Genomic DNA, 17,296 nt, shown 5'->3' with positions numbered 1-17,296 from the left:
ATTACATCCACTTGAGTGGAAGCGGCATTTAACCGCTTTAGTCGCTCAAGCCGGAGGACAAATCGGGGACGCGCACGGTCAATGTTTGACGAACATTGACCGTGCGCGTACGTGAGCGCTTAAAAGAAAGAAAGAAAGGGGGAAAAAAAAGATTGGAATGATGGAAAGTTGATGCGTGAAATCCACTCCTGGTTTAAAGCTCAGGTAAACACCATTACGTGTGCATCGGGAGTCAATATTTACACCGGTGGCCACGCCCTATCGACCTCCCTGTCTACTCACATACTCAAAATGATGCCATTTCACAGATTACAATTGGAGAAAATTTGAAATTTGCTGCAAAGTATGCATGTAGCAAATTTCATTCCAATTTTCCCCAAAATTAATCTGTGAAATTGCATCATTATGAGTATGTGAGTAGTCAGGGAGGTCTACTACTGGGATTGACCCACTTTTCCTGGAAACTGGGAAAATCTTGGAAAAAAAAACTTGTTTATTCAAGCGTCAGTGCTTCACACTTAAGAGAACTAAATGGCAATTACGTAGAGAGACTGCCCTCTAGCGGACATTGTTGATATCGCAAAAGCCGAGCTGTGTTTTTTTTTCTTTCCTTTCTTTAATCACATTTTCAGCAATGTTATGTGTTTTTAAACAGCATTCATGTCTTATTTAAATTAGTGTGTTACATTGCCGTTAGAACCATCACCAGTCATTGTTTGGTCAACTGTCAGCGTTTTGGAACGGGCACTTAAGGGAGCAAAATTCAATTTCCATAGAGAGACTGCCATCTATCGGATTTGGTCGGTATTGCGGAAACCGAGGCTTTTTTTTTTCTTTCGTAATCACACATACAAACAAACACAATGACAAAATAAGGATTTGTGATGGTTCTAACGGCGATGTAATACACTGAATGTTAATTTTTGATAATTATATCAATTGCAGTTTTTTATTTTTAAAAGGCACACTTTACTTTACATGTAGCTTCAATTAAAATTAGTTGATTTTGATTAATCTATTAAATAAGACACGAATCTTGGTTGGAGATACATAAAATTGCTGAAACTTGATTCAATTGAGGCCTTTAAATTTTTAAAATATTTGTATGTGTGACTAAGAAAAAAAAGCTCACTGTTTTTGTAATACCAATTGTTTTCGCTAGAGGGCAGTTCCCCTATGTCTCTTATGACGAGTGTCCTCTAATGGACGCTTTTGATATTGCAACAACAGATGAGTTTTTTTTTCTTAATCACATATTTAACCTCCCCCAAAATTTAAAAGGCTGATTTGAATCAATTTTCTGCAATTTGATGTATTTTTAAACAAAATTCATATCTTATTTAAATTGAGTGACCAAAATTAACTCAATTTTAATTTGATTATTCAGTTTTAAATGAGTTTATTTTGGTTGCTAAATTTAAAAAAGACATGAATCTTGTTCAAAAATACACAAAATTGCTCAAACTTGATACAAATGAGTTCTCCATATTTTTGGGGTGCTTTTGTGTGTGATTAAAAAAGGAAAAAACACTACTCGGTTGTTGCAATACCGACCAAATCCGATAGATGGCAGTCTCTCTATGGAAATGTGATTTTTCTCTCTTAAGTGCCTGTTCCAAAACGCAGACGGTTGAAAAAAAAAAAGGATTTGTGATGGTTCTATGTAATACAATAATAACATAACAACACAATACATAACATTTCTGAAACTTGATTCTAATGAGCCCTTTAATTTTTTAAACATGTTTGAACGTTGATTAAGAAAGAAAAAAGACGCTCCCGTTTATGCAATGTCTATTGTGTCCGCCAGAGAGCAGTCTCCCTACGTCTCTTCTAATGAAGAATGGCATTTACACAGGGAGACTGCCTTCCTGTGGACACTTTTGGTATTGCAACAACCAAGGAGCGTTTTTTTCTTCATCACATTTGCAACATCCCCCAAAATTTAAAGGGCTCATTTGAATCAATTCTCAGCACTTTTATGTCTTTTTAAACCAGATTCGTGTCTTATTTAAATTTAATTAACCAATTTTAATTGGATTATTCAATTTTAAATGAGTTTTTTGGGTTACCCAATTCAAATAAGAGATGAATCTTGTTTTAAAATACATTGAATGACTGAAACTTGATTCAATTGAATCCTTCAATTTTTTTTTAATGTTGTATGAGTGATTTAAAAAAAAAAGAAAAAAACGCTACTCGGTTGTTGCAATATCGACCAAATCCGATAGATGGCAGTCTCTCTATGGAAATGTGATTTAGTTCTCTTAAATGCCTGTTCGAAATGCTTTTGACAAAATAAGGCCTGGTTTTGGTTTAAACTGGGATGTAATACACTAATAACGGATTGTTAATTTTGGATATTTTATCAATTACACGTGATCCTTTTTTTACTTTTAAAGGACGAAATAGAATAAATATATTTGACATGTACATAGCTTTATTTATCGGGATACGTCTCATCTTCCAAAAAAAAATAAACTCCACGTCAGTAAGTCAGCAGGCTGTGGCATAGCTGACATTCCTAGTTGGGGAGAAAGAAAAAAAAGTGTGTGTGCGTGTGTGTGTGTGTGTGTGTGTGTGTGTGTGTGTGTGTGTGTGTGTGTGTGTGTGTTTGTGTGTGTGTTTTATGTGAAGTTCATGTTGTAATGTTGCTCGGCAGCAGGATTTCAACGGGGATGGCCTGCATGTGTTCGACATAAAAACCCCAAAATGAAAGGTTATATCGCTCGCAATTTTGCACATTTGAAGGAAAGTTTTAATTTTCACCAGCAAATGCCTGATTTTTTATAGTCCTCGCTGAAAGGAACGGATTGATTACCTTTGGAAATATATTTTGCTTTGGAAAAAGTTACATAACACTCGTTTTTTTAGCCCTTTTAAGGCTGAAATGTACTGCCATGAGTCACAAAAGTGCGATATAAAGGCAGATGAGTCGACTAAAAGCAAAATAGCGTGCGATGAATCCCAACGGCTGCTCATTAAAAACTACTCATCTTCACTTTCTAGAGTTGGAATGTACTTTTTGTTCCGAAAACTCCATTTGGTCTTTTATGACACCATGTAAAAAAAGGGGGGGAGCTCTATTTGCCTAACTTTAATATAAAAAATAAACCCGGAGATACTTGAGAAGCCACATGGAGGATGTGAAGAAGAAAAAACCCCTCTTTTTTAAAAAGTAAAACTTCTCCAACTCCCTCCGCTGGAGTCTGACGTTGCCCTTCTTTCGACTCTTCTATTTTTTTTCCTTCAGCGCCACAGAAAACATGTGGAGAGGAGGAGGAGGAGGAGGAGGAGGAGGAGGAGGAGGAGGATAGACAGAGGGAGGGAGGAAGCTGAGAAAGTTGGGGAGGGAGTGAAGGGTTCGAGCAGATGGGACGACGGAAAGAAAGGGCTCAAGCGCCCGATTAAAGGATCCTGCAAGAATAAAGGAAGAGCGTCTCGATCACCCCCCCCCCCCCCCCCCCCCTAGCCTGGCCTGTCATCAATTTTTACTCCCCGCGTGCGCGCCTCCGCCTCCGCCAGGCGCCAGGCGTGGACGCGCCCCCGAGTGAGCCAGAGTCTCGAGCACGACGTTCGTCCCCGATCGACTACTACGCGCTCGTCATGTTGCCTGTTCAAAGTGTCTCCGATTGCCTTTGACTTGCGCCTGGAAGAAAAAGGAAGTGAGGGGAAGACTTGGCAGCACGCGCGTCCCCGCCTCCGCCTCCGAAGCGCGCTCCCCGGAAGAGAGAAGTCACTGGGTCAAAGGCGGAGGAAGCCAGCCAGTCCTCCCTCCAGTCAGACAAGAAGCGTCGAGGATATTCGCCGCATTGAAGGCGTCGGCACCTGGGCAGAGTCCCCCCCCTCGCCGTCACCCACCTTTCGCCATGGCCGGGGCCAAACCGGGAGTCCACGCGCTGCAACTCAAACCCGTGTGCGTCCACGAGGCGCTCAAGAAGGGGGGCAAATTCATCAAATGGGATGAGGTAACTTTGACGTCTCGTGCGTTTGCTTTCGCTTGACACAGACGGAGTCTGATCGGGACTCGACAACTTTGCCCCCCCCCCCCCCCTAACCGCTTGTGTATTGGGCGCAGGTGTGTGTGAATCTTTGTATTTAATCCGGAATAACTCCCCTAAAGTTGCCCTGCCTTGGTACGCGTTCGCCTGCTCCAATGTTTCTGTTCCATTCTCGCCAAGCCGGTTCTCCTCGGGCTCGTTTTCATTTTCACCCCCGCACACCCTCCACTCCCATTGGCTGTTTTTACTTTTCACTGAGAGAACGCGCTCCAATGTAGGGCAGCTCAACACTCCCAATGACATAAACGGAGTGAGCCCGTTCCCGTTCTTCCCAGAACTCGCTCGATCAACGGTCGCCGGCGCCGGTCCTCCAACTGAGAATGAACCCGGACCGGTTCCGAACAAGACCCAGCAGTGGCGGTCCGTGCATTTTCTCGTAGTGCCTTCAACGAATCAATCCAAGCCTCTAAAACTATTTTATGGCTATAAACCTCTACTGCAGCTACAGCTGCGACACGGAAGCTAACAGACAATTTGGAATTATTTAATTAAGTATTGATGGACAAAATATAATATATGATTCAGATATTTCTTAGGCTAGCAGAGAAGGCCTTGAAGGCCCTGATGGCCCGCCACTGAGACCCAGATATATCATTCGCCGCCCGCCCTCGACGTCAAGGAGTTAGCCCACGCTCGCTCAGCTTCTGAATGGTCGCCATTGACCCTCCAAATCCAAATACTAGATTGAGCCAGGAAAAAAAATGGAATTAGCCTCTGAGTAGCTTCGATTGTCAACTCGCTCTCGCCATTGTAAAGTCATTACGTTTTGGAACGTTAGCATTATTTGGCTTCTTCTACGGGTTGTCCCTAATGTCGTTTGGCCAGGCGGGTACGAGGCCGTAATGCGCGTCGGGGTCGTTCGGCGGGATCAATGATTAACCCGGAGGCCGCGGCCCGGCCGCGGGCGCCGACGTCCCGTCGTCGTCGCGTAGGACCGGAAAACGCGGCGGGTGAAATTGCCTTTATTTTTAGCCGCCACGGCCTCGGACGGCCGGCGTTGGCGAGCGGGCAAAGCGGGCTGCGGATGTTTAAATACAGCGGTGGCCAAAGTGGGAAGGGGTTGCTATGGCGACGGCCAAAGTTCGTTGTCACGGGGACTTTGGAAGGGGTTGGCCCTGTCAAAGCGCAACCGCTGACCGACTTTAAGCACACTGGGACACGATTGTCCTCACGTGATATTGTTGATGATTATTTCTTTTGCTTTGCAGACCGACTTCCTGGTGTCGTCAAACCGGTTAGCATCATTTCAAATGCTAAATTGCGTTCCAACCGGGCCCCGGACTTCCCAGGCCGCGTCACACTTGAATTAATTCCCATCAAATTTCGCACGATGGCCTCTTTCCTCATGCCGATCTGATAGGTTTATTAATAGATATACTTTAATAAAAGGAGAGACATCGTAGACATAATCTAGCGATAACTTGCAAGTGAGAATCAGTCCTGGCTCGTCCTCGCCACTGGAGCATTCTCACTAGCAAGTTATCGCTAGATTATATCTACGATGTCTCTCCTTTTATTAAAGTATATCTATTAATAAACCTATCATTTTGGTCCTTCAAGCCGGATCTTCATTGTGAACTCAGATCAACCACACCATATTTGACCACCGTTCCGATACGAGCGCCGCCGCAGCACGCTTCGCCGGTCGAGTAGAGCCCGGGGAGTTTTGACGCCACGTCGCCAAACGCCGCCGATGAGGTGACGGGAGGGCGAGAAACACGGCGCGACACGCCGCCAAAGGTCAACCGCGACCACTTGTCAAATGTCTCCACGCCGAGGCTAAGCATTAGCAGATTGGGAGTTTGTCCAATCAGGTCAGAAGGTCGGGGCTGGCGCCCTAGAGGGTGCGGGGCGACAGCTGACCTTTGACAGCTGACCTTTCCCATTTGAAACCAAGCCCCCAAAATGATTATTGGTGTTGTTTTGAAGCGCGAAGCCCGACTTTGAATCCTGGAGAAAAACACGCAGGCCGACGCGGAGCGTGCACGTGGACGCCTTCTCGTCACGCCGTGCTAATTAGGGAGTGGGCGCAATAATAGTTCCTTGGAAATAATAAGCGCGGCGGGGAACGCCGTCAAGTCCACTTAGCTCTTTAGGCTCACGTTCCAGTCAAAAGAGGGCGAGCAAACGGCGCCTCCGCTTCGCTCCAAAGCAACAAGCGACACGTTGTTGGCCGTCACATGAGCCCGCGGACGGCGTTCCTCCGGGGGCGGCGCTTCGCTTCACCGTCTTTTTGTGCTCGCCGTTCTCGTCGGATGAAATGTGTCCACATGGCTTAAATTGCCATCTGCTCGGAGGGAACTTTGGCCATCTCTTTTATTCTTATCTGCGCTGACAGGAAACGGTTGGGGCCAAAATTAGAGCGCCGCGCCGCCGACAAGATGACAGACTTTTCAAAATGGAGCTCGGCGAGATGTTAACCCGTTGCTGGCAGTTGACAGCGGATCAATTAAGAGTCGTTGTTTTTTTTAATTTATTTTTTATGTTGACCTCCCAGTCACTTTACCATCAATTTAGTGCAAACCATAATGCTATCATTTCTGGTACTCGGACGTTTCGTCGAAAGACGATTGGTCCCCGGACGTTTGGCGGAACGGACGTTTGGTAGACCGGACGTTTGGTAGAACGGACGTTTGGTCGACCGGACGTTTGGTAGAGCGGACTTTTGGTTGACCGGACGTTTGGTCGACCGGATGTTTGGTCGAGCGGACGTTTGGTCGAGCGGACGTTTGGTCGAGCGGACGTTTGGTCGACCGGACGTTTGGTCGACCGGACGTTTGGTCGACTGGACGTTTGGTCGAGGGGACGGTTGGTCGCCGGGTTGTTACTGTTGAAACCAGCTCTCAAAATTATAATCATGAGAGATATAGAGAGAGTTTAATATCTAAATATCTAATGCCAAAATATCAACAGTAAACTCTCTGTCATAATTTGACAGCGAGCGAACCCGGCGACCAAACGTCCGTTCTACCAAACGTCCGTTCCGCCAAACGTCCGTTCCACCAAACGTCCGTTCTACCAAACGTCATTTCTACATGAACTCCAGGGCGACCGATCTTTTTAAATGAGTCAGCCCAAGCCCATCCTTGGCCTCGCCGTGAATTCCGTCCATGGGCAGATTTTGCCAAACGGCCGTAATTAGCGCAGGCATGTGCGGGCGTGTTCCCCGGGCGTTTTCCCCAGGTGTTTTCCGCCATCCGCCAATACGCCATGCCAAAGCCAGGCGTGTGAAAAGACCGATTAGCCGCCAAAATGACATTTTTTGTTGTCCTTGTTGTGCCACCGCAGGAGCCCAGCGGCGCCTCGCCCACCCTGGTGACCCTGAAAGTGGACCCGGATGGTTTCTTCCTCTACTGGACGGGCGGCGCCAACATGGTGAGTGAGACTTTGTCCTTTTGGAGTCCATTAGGAAGCCTGGCCTTCCTGCCCACCGCCCCTTAAAGCCATTACTGTGGCCATATTAGATTGTGCGTGCCGTTCGCTAACGGCTAACGCCATTGCGGGAAGCGGCCGGGGAGTCGTTAAGCCTCTGCCGTCTCGTCGGTGGCGGCAAATGTGGCCAATCAATGCTCTTTTCCTTCTTCCGCTTCCCCATTCTACGAACGCGTCGGCGTGTTTTTGCGATTGTAGGCCGCCGGTGGCCCCGGGCGTCGCCGTGACACTGTTGGAGAAAGATTTATTTAAAGATAGAGGTGAGGGCGTGAGCGGGATGGCACGCCGTTACGCATTGAGAGGTGGCTAATTCACAGGGTACCAGCTATTCCGGAATATTTGGCTGCTACTATTTCATCCAGAAAAAAAAATCAACACAGCAACATCTTGCACTGATATTTTTTTTATTTAAATCTCCTTCCCGCGAACCTTTGGCCTCGCCGTCGCGTTCACTCGCAATTCCAAATATTTAAACGCGGCGACAGTCGCGCTGATTTAGCGGAGGTCAAGCGCCCCAAACGGCGCTCCTGACCATTTGCCGGCGTGGGAAAGTGGGCAGGATGTTGCGCGGACGGGGGTGACGTTCCCCCGCCTCCGCCTTTCGTTCTGACAGAGCCGTCGGCGGTACCCAAGGAAGCCCCACCCCCTCCCGGGACGTGATTGACACGCCGCAGAGCGTTTATCCCGTTACGTCCTTCCAGTCTTCCTAGACAAATGACCGTTTTAAGTGGGTGGGTGGGCGGTGTATGTTTTCCTAAATGGATTATTATGAGCAGCTCTACACTAAAAGCAGTCCAAAAAAAAGTTCCACGGTGAAAAGCGAACAGACGCCCTCGCTCGTTGGGCCGCAGCAGTATGACCGCACACCAATAATGTTTACCCCCACCCCCCGCTGACATGGATATTTTCCCGTTTATAGGTCGTTTTTTCCTCATTCCCTGTCCTACTTTAGCCACAAAATGCACGGAACTCGGCGAGAACATTCAGAGGAGGACGGAGGGACTTGGCGCGTGGACGGAAGGAAATACGAACGTTGTTGCGGAAGCGGAGTGTGTCATTTGATAACGTGACCGCTTCCTGCCCTCTTCCGATGGGCCACTCGTGCTTTTATCTGCGTGCCATTCCGGAGAGTAGAAACTCAGCTTCCGCTATTGCAAAGGACAAAACAAAACAAAATAATATCGACCAAATTTCGGAACGCACGCTTATCCCAAGGTCTGGTCTTTCCGACACGCGACATTTCAAGCCGACCGCCGGCGTCTTTAATAAAAGGCGCAGCACAGGAAAGGAGTGGCGCTCCCTCGATTGTTTTTTTTTTGCCCTTTATTATTCCAGACGGATCCCGAACGTAAGACGTTGGATGAAAAAAAAAATCAAGGTGAAGCCAAAGGGCGCCAACTCTTAACTATACCCTGGCTAAAAATACTTTGACCTTTTGATTAGCAACAAAACACAGCAAACGAGTGCTTGGTGATGCTTTTAAAGACATGAAAAAAATAGAGGCTCCATTGAAGCGCATTTTCCAGACTAGAAATTGTTTTAATGACTGATCGGAGGTGATTTGGGGTTTGCTAAACCTGGACCACCACCTTATTTAGCCCGTTATTCTCCATTTCATGAGAACTACAGAGTCTGATGTCTGTTTTTTGGGTTGAGACCGAATCGCATTTCCTTGTAAAAGACGCTCATTCTTCACGTAGGACATGCCTAGGCATGCTGGGAAAAGTTTGGCATGCCAAATGAGTGGAACGGTCTGGATCAAACGGGCTTTCTCCCCCCGAGCGCAAGGCCGGAATATGTCAGGAATGTCCCGGTAGAAATGGCGATCTCGGTCGGCAAGCAACCCAGCCCCCCCCCCCCATACGCCGTCCCCCCCGCCGGGGCGCCGTTTCCTTTGAGCCGGCGCCGTTCTTGCTCAACGCGTCAGGATGTTTCACAAGTCGGAGCCCGTCTGTCAAAACGCACGCAGAGTCGCCGTCTCCGAGGAGTCGCCATGGCGATGCGCGGAATGAAACCGCAGCCTGTGGGAGGGACGGCGGGGGGACGAAAGCGAGGGGGGGGGCGCTTTTCTTGAACGATTGGATTGCCCGCTTGCGCGTCCTACAGACCCAGAATGGTTTTATTACCCTCGGGAGCCAAATGATCGTGCACAGGCCATTGGGAGGACATGCTTTCAGACGGTACACGGTCGATTGGTCGCCGGTCTTTTGGTCACCGGTCTTTTGGTCGCCCGTTGTCGCGACCAAAAGACCGGTGACCAATCGACCGCACACGCGTTCAGACTTGCTTTGCCCGTCAAAACGGGCTGCAGAGTCGTCTCTCCCATAAAACCAAAACCAGACATCTCTGCTTTTTCTTTCAGGAGGTGGAGATTCTGGACATCAGTGCCATCAGGGACACCAGAACGGGGAAATACGCCAAGCAACCCAAGGTAGCTTTATTTGGGGGTGACGACGTTGTCACTTCTCGCTCGCCGACGAGTTGCCACCACTCGAGCGTGTGGCGCTCCAGTGGGTGTTGGCGTCGCAAAAGGTGGCGAACGCGCTAATGGGCCACGGCGCAGATGGCGCGGGAAGTCGGGCAAGCGCTAATGGGTGAACTCCACATGAAAATCACTCCTAGAGTAGAAGCAAAGATTAAAAAAACAAAAAACACAAGTTTGCCCATGGGCTATGGCGGCTTGGACAAACGCTCCATTCAGCTTCATTCATAGAAATGTTTCAAAGGCAAAAGAATGACTCCGTAAGCCAGACCTTTCCGCTAACGGTCCTTCCTGGAGTTTGCGGTGGTGGGGAATAGCGTCTACTGGCCCAAACCGGACTGTACTCCTCCAGGACCCCAAGCTACGAGATTTGCTGGGATTCGGGAAAGGCGAGCACGTCGAGTGCAAGCTGGTGACCGTGGTCCACGGCCACGACCTGGTCAACATCTCCTTCCTCAATTTCCAGGCCATGCAGGAAGACACGGCCAAGGTAGAACATCCATTTCGAGCCGTGCCTAGTACCATCCGTCCATCCGTTTGTCCCCCTTTTGGAACTTGCCATCTCGTCCACAGGTTTGGACCGACGAGCTCTTCACTCTGGCCACCAACATTCTCTCCCAGAACGTGTCGCGCAACAAGTTCCTCTTCAAAGCGTAAGAGCCTTTGAGGGTGTCGCCGGGTCGCCAGCCCCTAAGTTTGCGCTCTTTCCAGGTACGTCAAGCTGAAGCTACAGGTCAACCAGGAAGGAAAGATCCTGGTCAAGAAGTGAGCACCCAACCGTTGACTTTGCCTCAGAGAAACCTTTGAGCCCAGAGATCCACGGTCTGGAAAAACCTTCCGCTTAAAGCACTGTTTGTGCCTTCTTTGCAGTTTCCACAAGATGTTTTCAGACAAGAGACGAGTGGACACCGCCCTGGAGCAGTGCGGTCTGGTCAACAACAAGGTAAAGACGCCACCAGACCATCAAGCGTAGAGTCTAAAAGGGATTGCCCCTCCTTTTCCGTCTCCGCAGTCGGACGGACTAAAACCCGACGATTTCACGTGGGAAGCCTTTCAGAAGTTTCTCAACAGTCTTTGCCTACGCTCGGAGATCCAGAGCATTTTCGTGGACAGGCAAGTGAGGCGCGGCGGTTCGATCGCCGCCTGCTTCGCCGTTATTGCCGTTGGCAATCATCGCCGCTGTGGTTCCGGCTTCAGCGGATCCAAGGGGAAGCCTTTCAACTCTCTGGACCAGCTGACGGATTTCATCAACCGCCGGCAGAGGGACTCCCGTCTGAACGAGGTGCTGTACCCGCCGCTCAAGAGAGAGCAGGTGCGACAGATCATGGAGAAGTACGAGACCAACATCAGTCAGCTGGAGAGAGGCAAGGACCGCCGTCCTCTGTCCGAGCTCGCCGTCGCCGCCACCGAACCGACTGACCCCGTCTGGCCCGGCCGGCAGACCAGATTAGCTTGCAGGCTTTCGCCGCCTACCTGGGAGGCGAGGAGAACAGCGTGGTCCCTCCGGAGAGGCTGGACGTCATCGACGACATGACTCAACCGCTGTCGCACTACTTTATCAATTCCTCACACAACACCTATCTCACGGGTAGGGTGGTGTCACGGGGGGGGGGTCGCCAGGGCACCACGCCACTCACGTCCCCGCGCTGGCTGGCGCTCCGTCCGCAGTGGGTCAGCTGACCGGCCTGTCCTCGGTGGAGATGTACAGGCAGGTGCTGTTGACGGGCTGCCGCTGTATCGAACTGGACTGCTGGAAGGGGCGTCCCCAGGACGAGGAGCCTTACATCACCCACGGGTTCACCATGACCACCGAAATCCCTTTCAAGGTGCGTGACCGCCCGACTCCTCGCCCCGAGATGCGTATCGACGGTGCTCGCGCTCGCAGGAAGTCATCGAGGCCATCGCCGAGAGCGCCTTCAAGACCTCGCCGTACCCGCTGATACTCTCCTTCGAAAATCACGTGGACTCGTGAGTGTGGCACTCCCGTAAAAGTGGGCGCCGGGTCCCACCGTGTCAACCAACTCTTCTTCGAAACCAGGGCCAGGCAGCAAGCCAAAATGGCCGAATACTGTCGGAGCATATTCGGAGATGCCTTGCTCATCGAGCCGCTGGAAAAGTATCCGGTAAGACCGGAACCGATTTGGAATCTCGCGTCAGGCCGACGGACGGGGACATTTTTACACCCGACGTTATCAAGTGCCATTGAGAGCGCCAAATTTATTTGGACATTCTTTTGTGTCCGGTTCCAGCTGGTCCCGGGCCAGGCGCTCCCCTCGCCGCAAGAGATGCTGGGCAAGATTCTCATCAAAAATAAGAAGAAACACCAGCACCACCGGCCCTCCAGCGGCGGAAGTATACGGAGACGCGAGGAGGAACAGTCTTGGCCTCACGCGGGTACGGAACCCGGTCCGGGGAAGACGTTCGGGGGGCTTGATTGGGCCGTCTCTGCGCCTAGAGTGCCCCCTGTTGGACGGCGACGGAGGGCCGATCCTGTCCGGCGCGGAGGAGAAGCTAGCCGAGAGGATGGTCCGAGACTCGGATCCTCGCAAGTCCATCGGTAGCTTGGAGAGACTCTCGGGGACGTGGCGGGCTTAAGCATCGCGTAGCGTAGCGTAGCGTCGCGTAGCGTAGCGTCGCGTCGTTCTCTCTGTTCTGTCCGCAGGGGGCGAGAGGGAAAGCGAGGACGAGGACGAGGACGAACCCGCCGCCGAGCCCAAAAAGCCCAATTCGGACGAGGTACCGCAGAGCCGCTCTTGTCGGGCGCCGGGAGTCGGGCATCGGGATCTTGACGGCTTTGACCCAACCCACCCTCTCTTCAGGGGACGGCGAGCAGCGAGGTCAACGCCACGGAGGAGATGTCCACACTTGTCAATTACATCGAACCTGTCAAATTTAAGACCTTTGAGCATGCCACCAGTAGGTGGAAAAAGCCTCGCTGCTGAAGCTGCACCATTTTCAGCATCTTTTTTTGTTTGTTTTTCTCTCCAGAGAGAGGCAAATTCTTTGAAATGTCCTCCTTCGTGGAAACCAAAGGGTTGGACACCCTGAAGAGCTCCCCCATCGAGTTTGTGGAGTATCCTTGTGGCCAGCGCGTTTGACTGTTTTAGTAGCGGCAGATCCCGGCGGTCTGCCAAAGCGTCCTCGCTTAAGTAACTTTGGGGGGGACGGCGTGGTCCATCGGTGGGAAAGTCCCAGCATATTTTTGGTCCCTGGGCCACGGAAAACGTTCCAGAGCTTAACGACGCCGCTCCAGGTACAACAAGAACCAAATAAGCCGCATCTATCCCAAGGGAACCAGGGTGGACAGCTCCAACTACCTCCCGCAGCTCTTCTGGAACGTGGGCTGCCAGATGGTGGCGCTGAACTTCCAGACCCTGGGTGAGCCGCGTCAAATCCGCGTCAAAGCCGCAAAACCGCCTCGATTGCTTTGCCTTCAGATCTGGCCATGCAGCTCAACATGGGCGTCTTCGAGTACAACGGCCACAGCGGCTACCTGCTCAAACCCGAGTTCATGCGGAGGACCGACAAGCATTTTGACCCTTTCACCGAGAACATAGTGGACGGAATCGTTGCCAACACGGTCAAAGTCAAGGTAAGGGACTTGGGCTGTGTGGATAAGGGCCCCCCCCATTTCCTTCAAGGCCGTCAACCGGTATTTTTTCCCCAACTGCCGTCAGGTGATCTCGGGCCAGTTCCTTAGCGAGAAAAAGGTGGGCGTGTACGTGGAAGTGGACATCTTTGGACTTCCGGCGGATACCAAGCGCAAATACAGGACCAAACCCTCCAACGGGAATTCCCTGGATCCTGTCTGGGACGACGAGATGTTCGTCTTTAATAAGGTGATTGGGGTGGAGGAGCCCTCTGGCATCGCTCGAAGGCGCTTTCTCTTCTGGGCGGAGCCTGTAGAAGAGAGCTCGAAATGTTTGTCTTGGAGCCCTCTGCTATCGCTGGCTTCAAAGTCAAATGGCTCTCCCAAGGTGGTCCTCCCGACGCTGGCCTCGCTGAGAATGGCCGTGTTTGAAGACAACGGCAAGTTCATCGGACATCGCATCCTTCCCGTCTCCGCCATAAGGCCGGGTAGGTCGCAAAGCGCTCCGAACTGGACCGGACCGGACTGGACTCGACTTGACCGTGTCCTCCTTGACCAAGGTTACCACTACATCAACCTGAAGAACGAGTTGAACCAGCCGCTTCTTCTGGCCTCTCTGCTGGTCTACACCGAGGCTCAGGACTACATCCCCAACGAACAAAAAGGTGAGCGTCCACGTGGCGCCCGAAAGAGGACGGCGAGGGCGCGCTTTCACTGTCCCCCTTTTGCAGAGTACGCCGAGGCCCTGACCAATCCCATCAAGCACGTCAGCCAGCTGGACAAAAGGGAGACGCAACTGGCGGTGCTCCTGGAGTACGACCAGGTGTTCGCCCGCCGCGGAATCCGCCTGCTTTTTACCCGCGCCATCTTACCTCCGCCTCGTTTGGCTCCGCCCAGCGTTCCCCCGACCGGCCCGGAGACGGCGAGACCGAGAGAGAGTGCGAGGTGACCCCGGGGGGCGTGGCCTCGCCCTGCCCGTCTCCTTCCCGACCCGAGGATTGCCCCGACATCCCCCAGCCGGGTAACGCCGGCGTCCTCGCTCGACGCCTCGCCTGGGCGCGCTCCGTCTCCCCGTCCTCCGTTTGACGCGTCCCTTTGTGCGTTGGGTCGCAGTGCAAAGCCAAAAGGAAGACCTGATCGCCGTGGTCCTGACGGGTAAGGCCCCCCGCCCGGCCGGCGCGTGGCTCCGGTCCGTCGTTTTGGAGGTCTGGGCGACGGCTGACGCCCGGGCGGGACCCACTTTTTCCAGAGGTGCAGGCGCAGAGCCCGGAGGAGCTGAGGCAGCAGAAAAGCTACTTGAAGCTGATCAAGAAGCAGAGTAAAGAAATCAAGGAGTTGCGAAAGAAGCATCTGAAGAAGGTACGGACGGCAGAGAGATTTTCCCCTCTCCTTTCGGAAAATCAGACGACGGCGCTCGCGTGTCAAGGTTTGGGACCTCAGCAAGGAGCAGAAGACTCGGAGCAGCAAGATGGAGGGCGACGTGCAGAGGCGGCGCAGTCAGATGGAGAAGAACCTCAAACGCAGCCTCAAGAAGAAGTGAGGATCCGTCCGTCGGCGTAGCGGATGAGATACGCCCCGTTCTAACGTGTCGTCTGGCGCGCTCAGCGAACCCCAAGCGCCGGTGCAGCAAGAACTTAGCGCCCTGGATCGGGAACACGAGAAGAAGACGTTGCAGCTCCGGGAATGGCAGATGAAGGAACTGCTGACGCTCCGGCAGCAGCTCCACTGGCTGGAGAGGGAGAGGCAGCAAGCGCACCTGCAGGAGGTGCGACGGCGGCGGGGGTCTGGGGGGGACGAGCTTGCCTCACCTGCCGTTTTTTGTCCCCCTCGTCAGGCCTTCCAGAAGTTGAAGGAAACGGCGCACGAGTGCCAAGCGACTCAGCTGAAGAAACTCCGGGAGATTTGCGAAAGGTAAGCGGACCCGCCGGCCCAGGCCCCGCCCTCGGAACCACCTTACATCTCGCTCTCCCCGTCCACAGGGAGAACAAAGACCTTAAAAAAATCCTGGACAGGAAGCGGCAGAACAGCATCAGCGAAGCCAAGAGTCGAGACAAAGAAAAGGCCGAGACGTAAGTCAACGCGATGCCGATTCGCGAGCGCCGACTGACTTTCTCGGGCCTGATCCGCAGAGAGCAGAATGACATCAACAGGAAACACATTCAGGAGTCGGTCAGCCTAATACACGGGGTACGGTTCCCGATCCGGATCTGGCGGACCCAGGCGCTTTCCGACCTTTGACCTCTTTGCCTTTGTGCCTTTTGCAGCTGGAGGAGGCTCAGAGCAGGAGGTTGGACAAGCTGAAGCTCAGTCAAAGAGAGATTCTCCAGAACATCGACGAGGAGCTGCCGACGGTGAGCGACTCCCGGGCGGTCCGTCCCACGGAATGGCGCCTGCCGGACTTGGCCGGCCGGCTCTGGGACTGGGACCCGGTCCAAACCCCCACCCACCCTCTTCGTTCTCTTAGCTTCACGCCAAGCTGGACGGGAACTTGGATGACGAGTACCTCCGTCTCCCCGAGGAGATCCGCCAGCACCTGGACCTGGAACTGGAACAGGAGCTCCGGGGCAAAAGTCCGCGCAACAACGACGTGTTCTCGCTCCAGTCCAACGACAACGGCGGCGGGGGCGGCAGCTCGGGCCCACCCTCCAACTGCTCCACACCCAGCAACCCGTCCACGCCCAATCGCGGCCGGTTGTACCGAAGCATGGACAATATGGCGCCTTCGCTAACTGGCTCCTCCTCATCCGCCATTTTTTCTGAGGTGGACTACATGTAAACGCAGCACGATTGACCAAATGCGGGGTAGTCGTCGTAAAGAAAATGTACTTGCCATATTCCTTGTTTATAGAGCTCTCTTATTTTTTTTATTTTTTATTTTTGGGCTGGCTGTAGTCGGCCAGCGCGCGGTGCAACGGGTGAGGCGCTTTCCCGCACATTCCCACAAATGTCGATGATTAGGTAAGAATGGGAATTCCAAATCTTCCTTCCATCCCCTGTTCTTATCACTCGCTGCGGTAGCGGTAGTCGGCCAGCAGGCGGCGCCTCAGCACACTACAAGCCTTCGCTTTTACCAAGTTGTCTTGCACAAATATTACGGTACTGTAATTTATCCTGGTCTATTATTTTGTGTTATCTGTCCATCCTTTGACTTTTTTTTGGGGGGGGGGGGGGAATTGGAGGTTTGTTTTTCCTCGTTGTACTAGGTTTTAAGTGAATTTGACTACTGACCGAATGCGCCTGGAGTGAAAAGACACTCTGGAAAGACGCACTGGCTGCCTGTCTGAATGTTTCCTCTGGTCAAGGCGTTCCTTTTTATTTAAATGAAATTTTAACAACTCGCTGTGTTGTTGTGGCTGTTTTTTTAAGCTTTCACCATTGGATTCTATTCCAAAAAGGACAGGTGTCTTACAAAAGTCAATGGTTAAGGTCTTGCTCGCATGTTTTGGGGAGGAACAAGTTGACTCAAACTCTCCTGTCATACCCTAATCTTTCCTGCCCTCCTTGTGGATGGTTTAAAAATAAAGTAAAAATTATTGGCATAGTTGTTAGACAAAATATATTTTTTTATCTCCCTCATGGGCAAGTCATTTTTTTATTAACTCGCACCGCTGCTGATTAGTATTATTATTATTGCTGCCCCCAAGGATTCTTAAATGAACTCAATTTTTGCATCTATTGCATGTGTCAAAGTGGCGGCCCGGGGGCCAAATCTGGCCTGCCGCATCATTTTGT

The 17,296-nt window shown here is 51.5% G+C and overlaps 1 protein-coding gene across 1 annotated transcript; it reads left to right on the top strand.

Moving 5' to 3' along the window:
* Nucleotides 1-3,492: 3,492 nt before the first annotated feature.
* Nucleotides 3,493-16,901, top strand: plcb3 (phospholipase C, beta 3 (phosphatidylinositol-specific)). The gene is made up of 34 exons (XM_077588679.1): nucleotides 3,493-3,968; nucleotides 7,350-7,436; nucleotides 9,856-9,924; nucleotides 10,328-10,465; nucleotides 10,549-10,628; nucleotides 10,687-10,740; nucleotides 10,846-10,918; nucleotides 10,988-11,088; nucleotides 11,173-11,339; nucleotides 11,417-11,563; nucleotides 11,644-11,801; nucleotides 11,861-11,943; nucleotides 12,014-12,098; nucleotides 12,225-12,369; nucleotides 12,431-12,532; nucleotides 12,638-12,711; nucleotides 12,795-12,891; nucleotides 12,964-13,048; nucleotides 13,229-13,353; nucleotides 13,413-13,567; nucleotides 13,653-13,814; nucleotides 13,953-14,052; nucleotides 14,125-14,229; nucleotides 14,296-14,387; nucleotides 14,462-14,585; nucleotides 14,678-14,719; nucleotides 14,814-14,923; nucleotides 14,991-15,100; nucleotides 15,170-15,329; nucleotides 15,399-15,475; nucleotides 15,544-15,633; nucleotides 15,694-15,751; nucleotides 15,829-15,915; nucleotides 16,029-16,901. Exons 1-34 carry the CDS (start codon nucleotides 3,870-3,872, stop codon nucleotides 16,338-16,340), a joined length of 3,753 nt encoding a protein of 1,250 aa, XP_077444805.1. The 5' UTR covers nucleotides 3,493-3,869; the 3' UTR covers nucleotides 16,341-16,901.
* The last annotated feature ends 395 nt before the right edge of the window (nucleotides 16,902-17,296 follow it).

Source organism: Stigmatopora argus, chromosome 20, assembly GCF_051989625.1.
Source record: "Stigmatopora argus isolate UIUO_Sarg chromosome 20, RoL_Sarg_1.0, whole genome shotgun sequence".
NCBI classification, from domain to species: domain Eukaryota; kingdom Metazoa; phylum Chordata; class Actinopteri; order Syngnathiformes; family Syngnathidae; genus Stigmatopora; species Stigmatopora argus.
Note: the sequence above shows the minus strand (reverse complement) of the source record. Positions and strands in the feature narration are given on the sequence as shown.

Bases quoted from the DNA above. Each gene is read 5' to 3' on its own strand.
- plcb3 (XM_077588679.1), top strand. From the start codon at position 3,870: ATGGCCGGGGCCAAACCGGGAGTCCACGCGCTGCAACTCAAACCCGTG. The intron at 11,089-11,172 runs GCAAGTGAGGCG...TTCCGGCTTCAG, and splicing joins CAGAGCATTTTCGTGGACAG to CGGATCCAAGGGGAAGCCTT. The intron at 15,916-16,028 runs GTGAGCGACTCC...TCGTTCTCTTAG, and splicing joins TCGACGAGGAGCTGCCGACG to CTTCACGCCAAGCTGGACGG.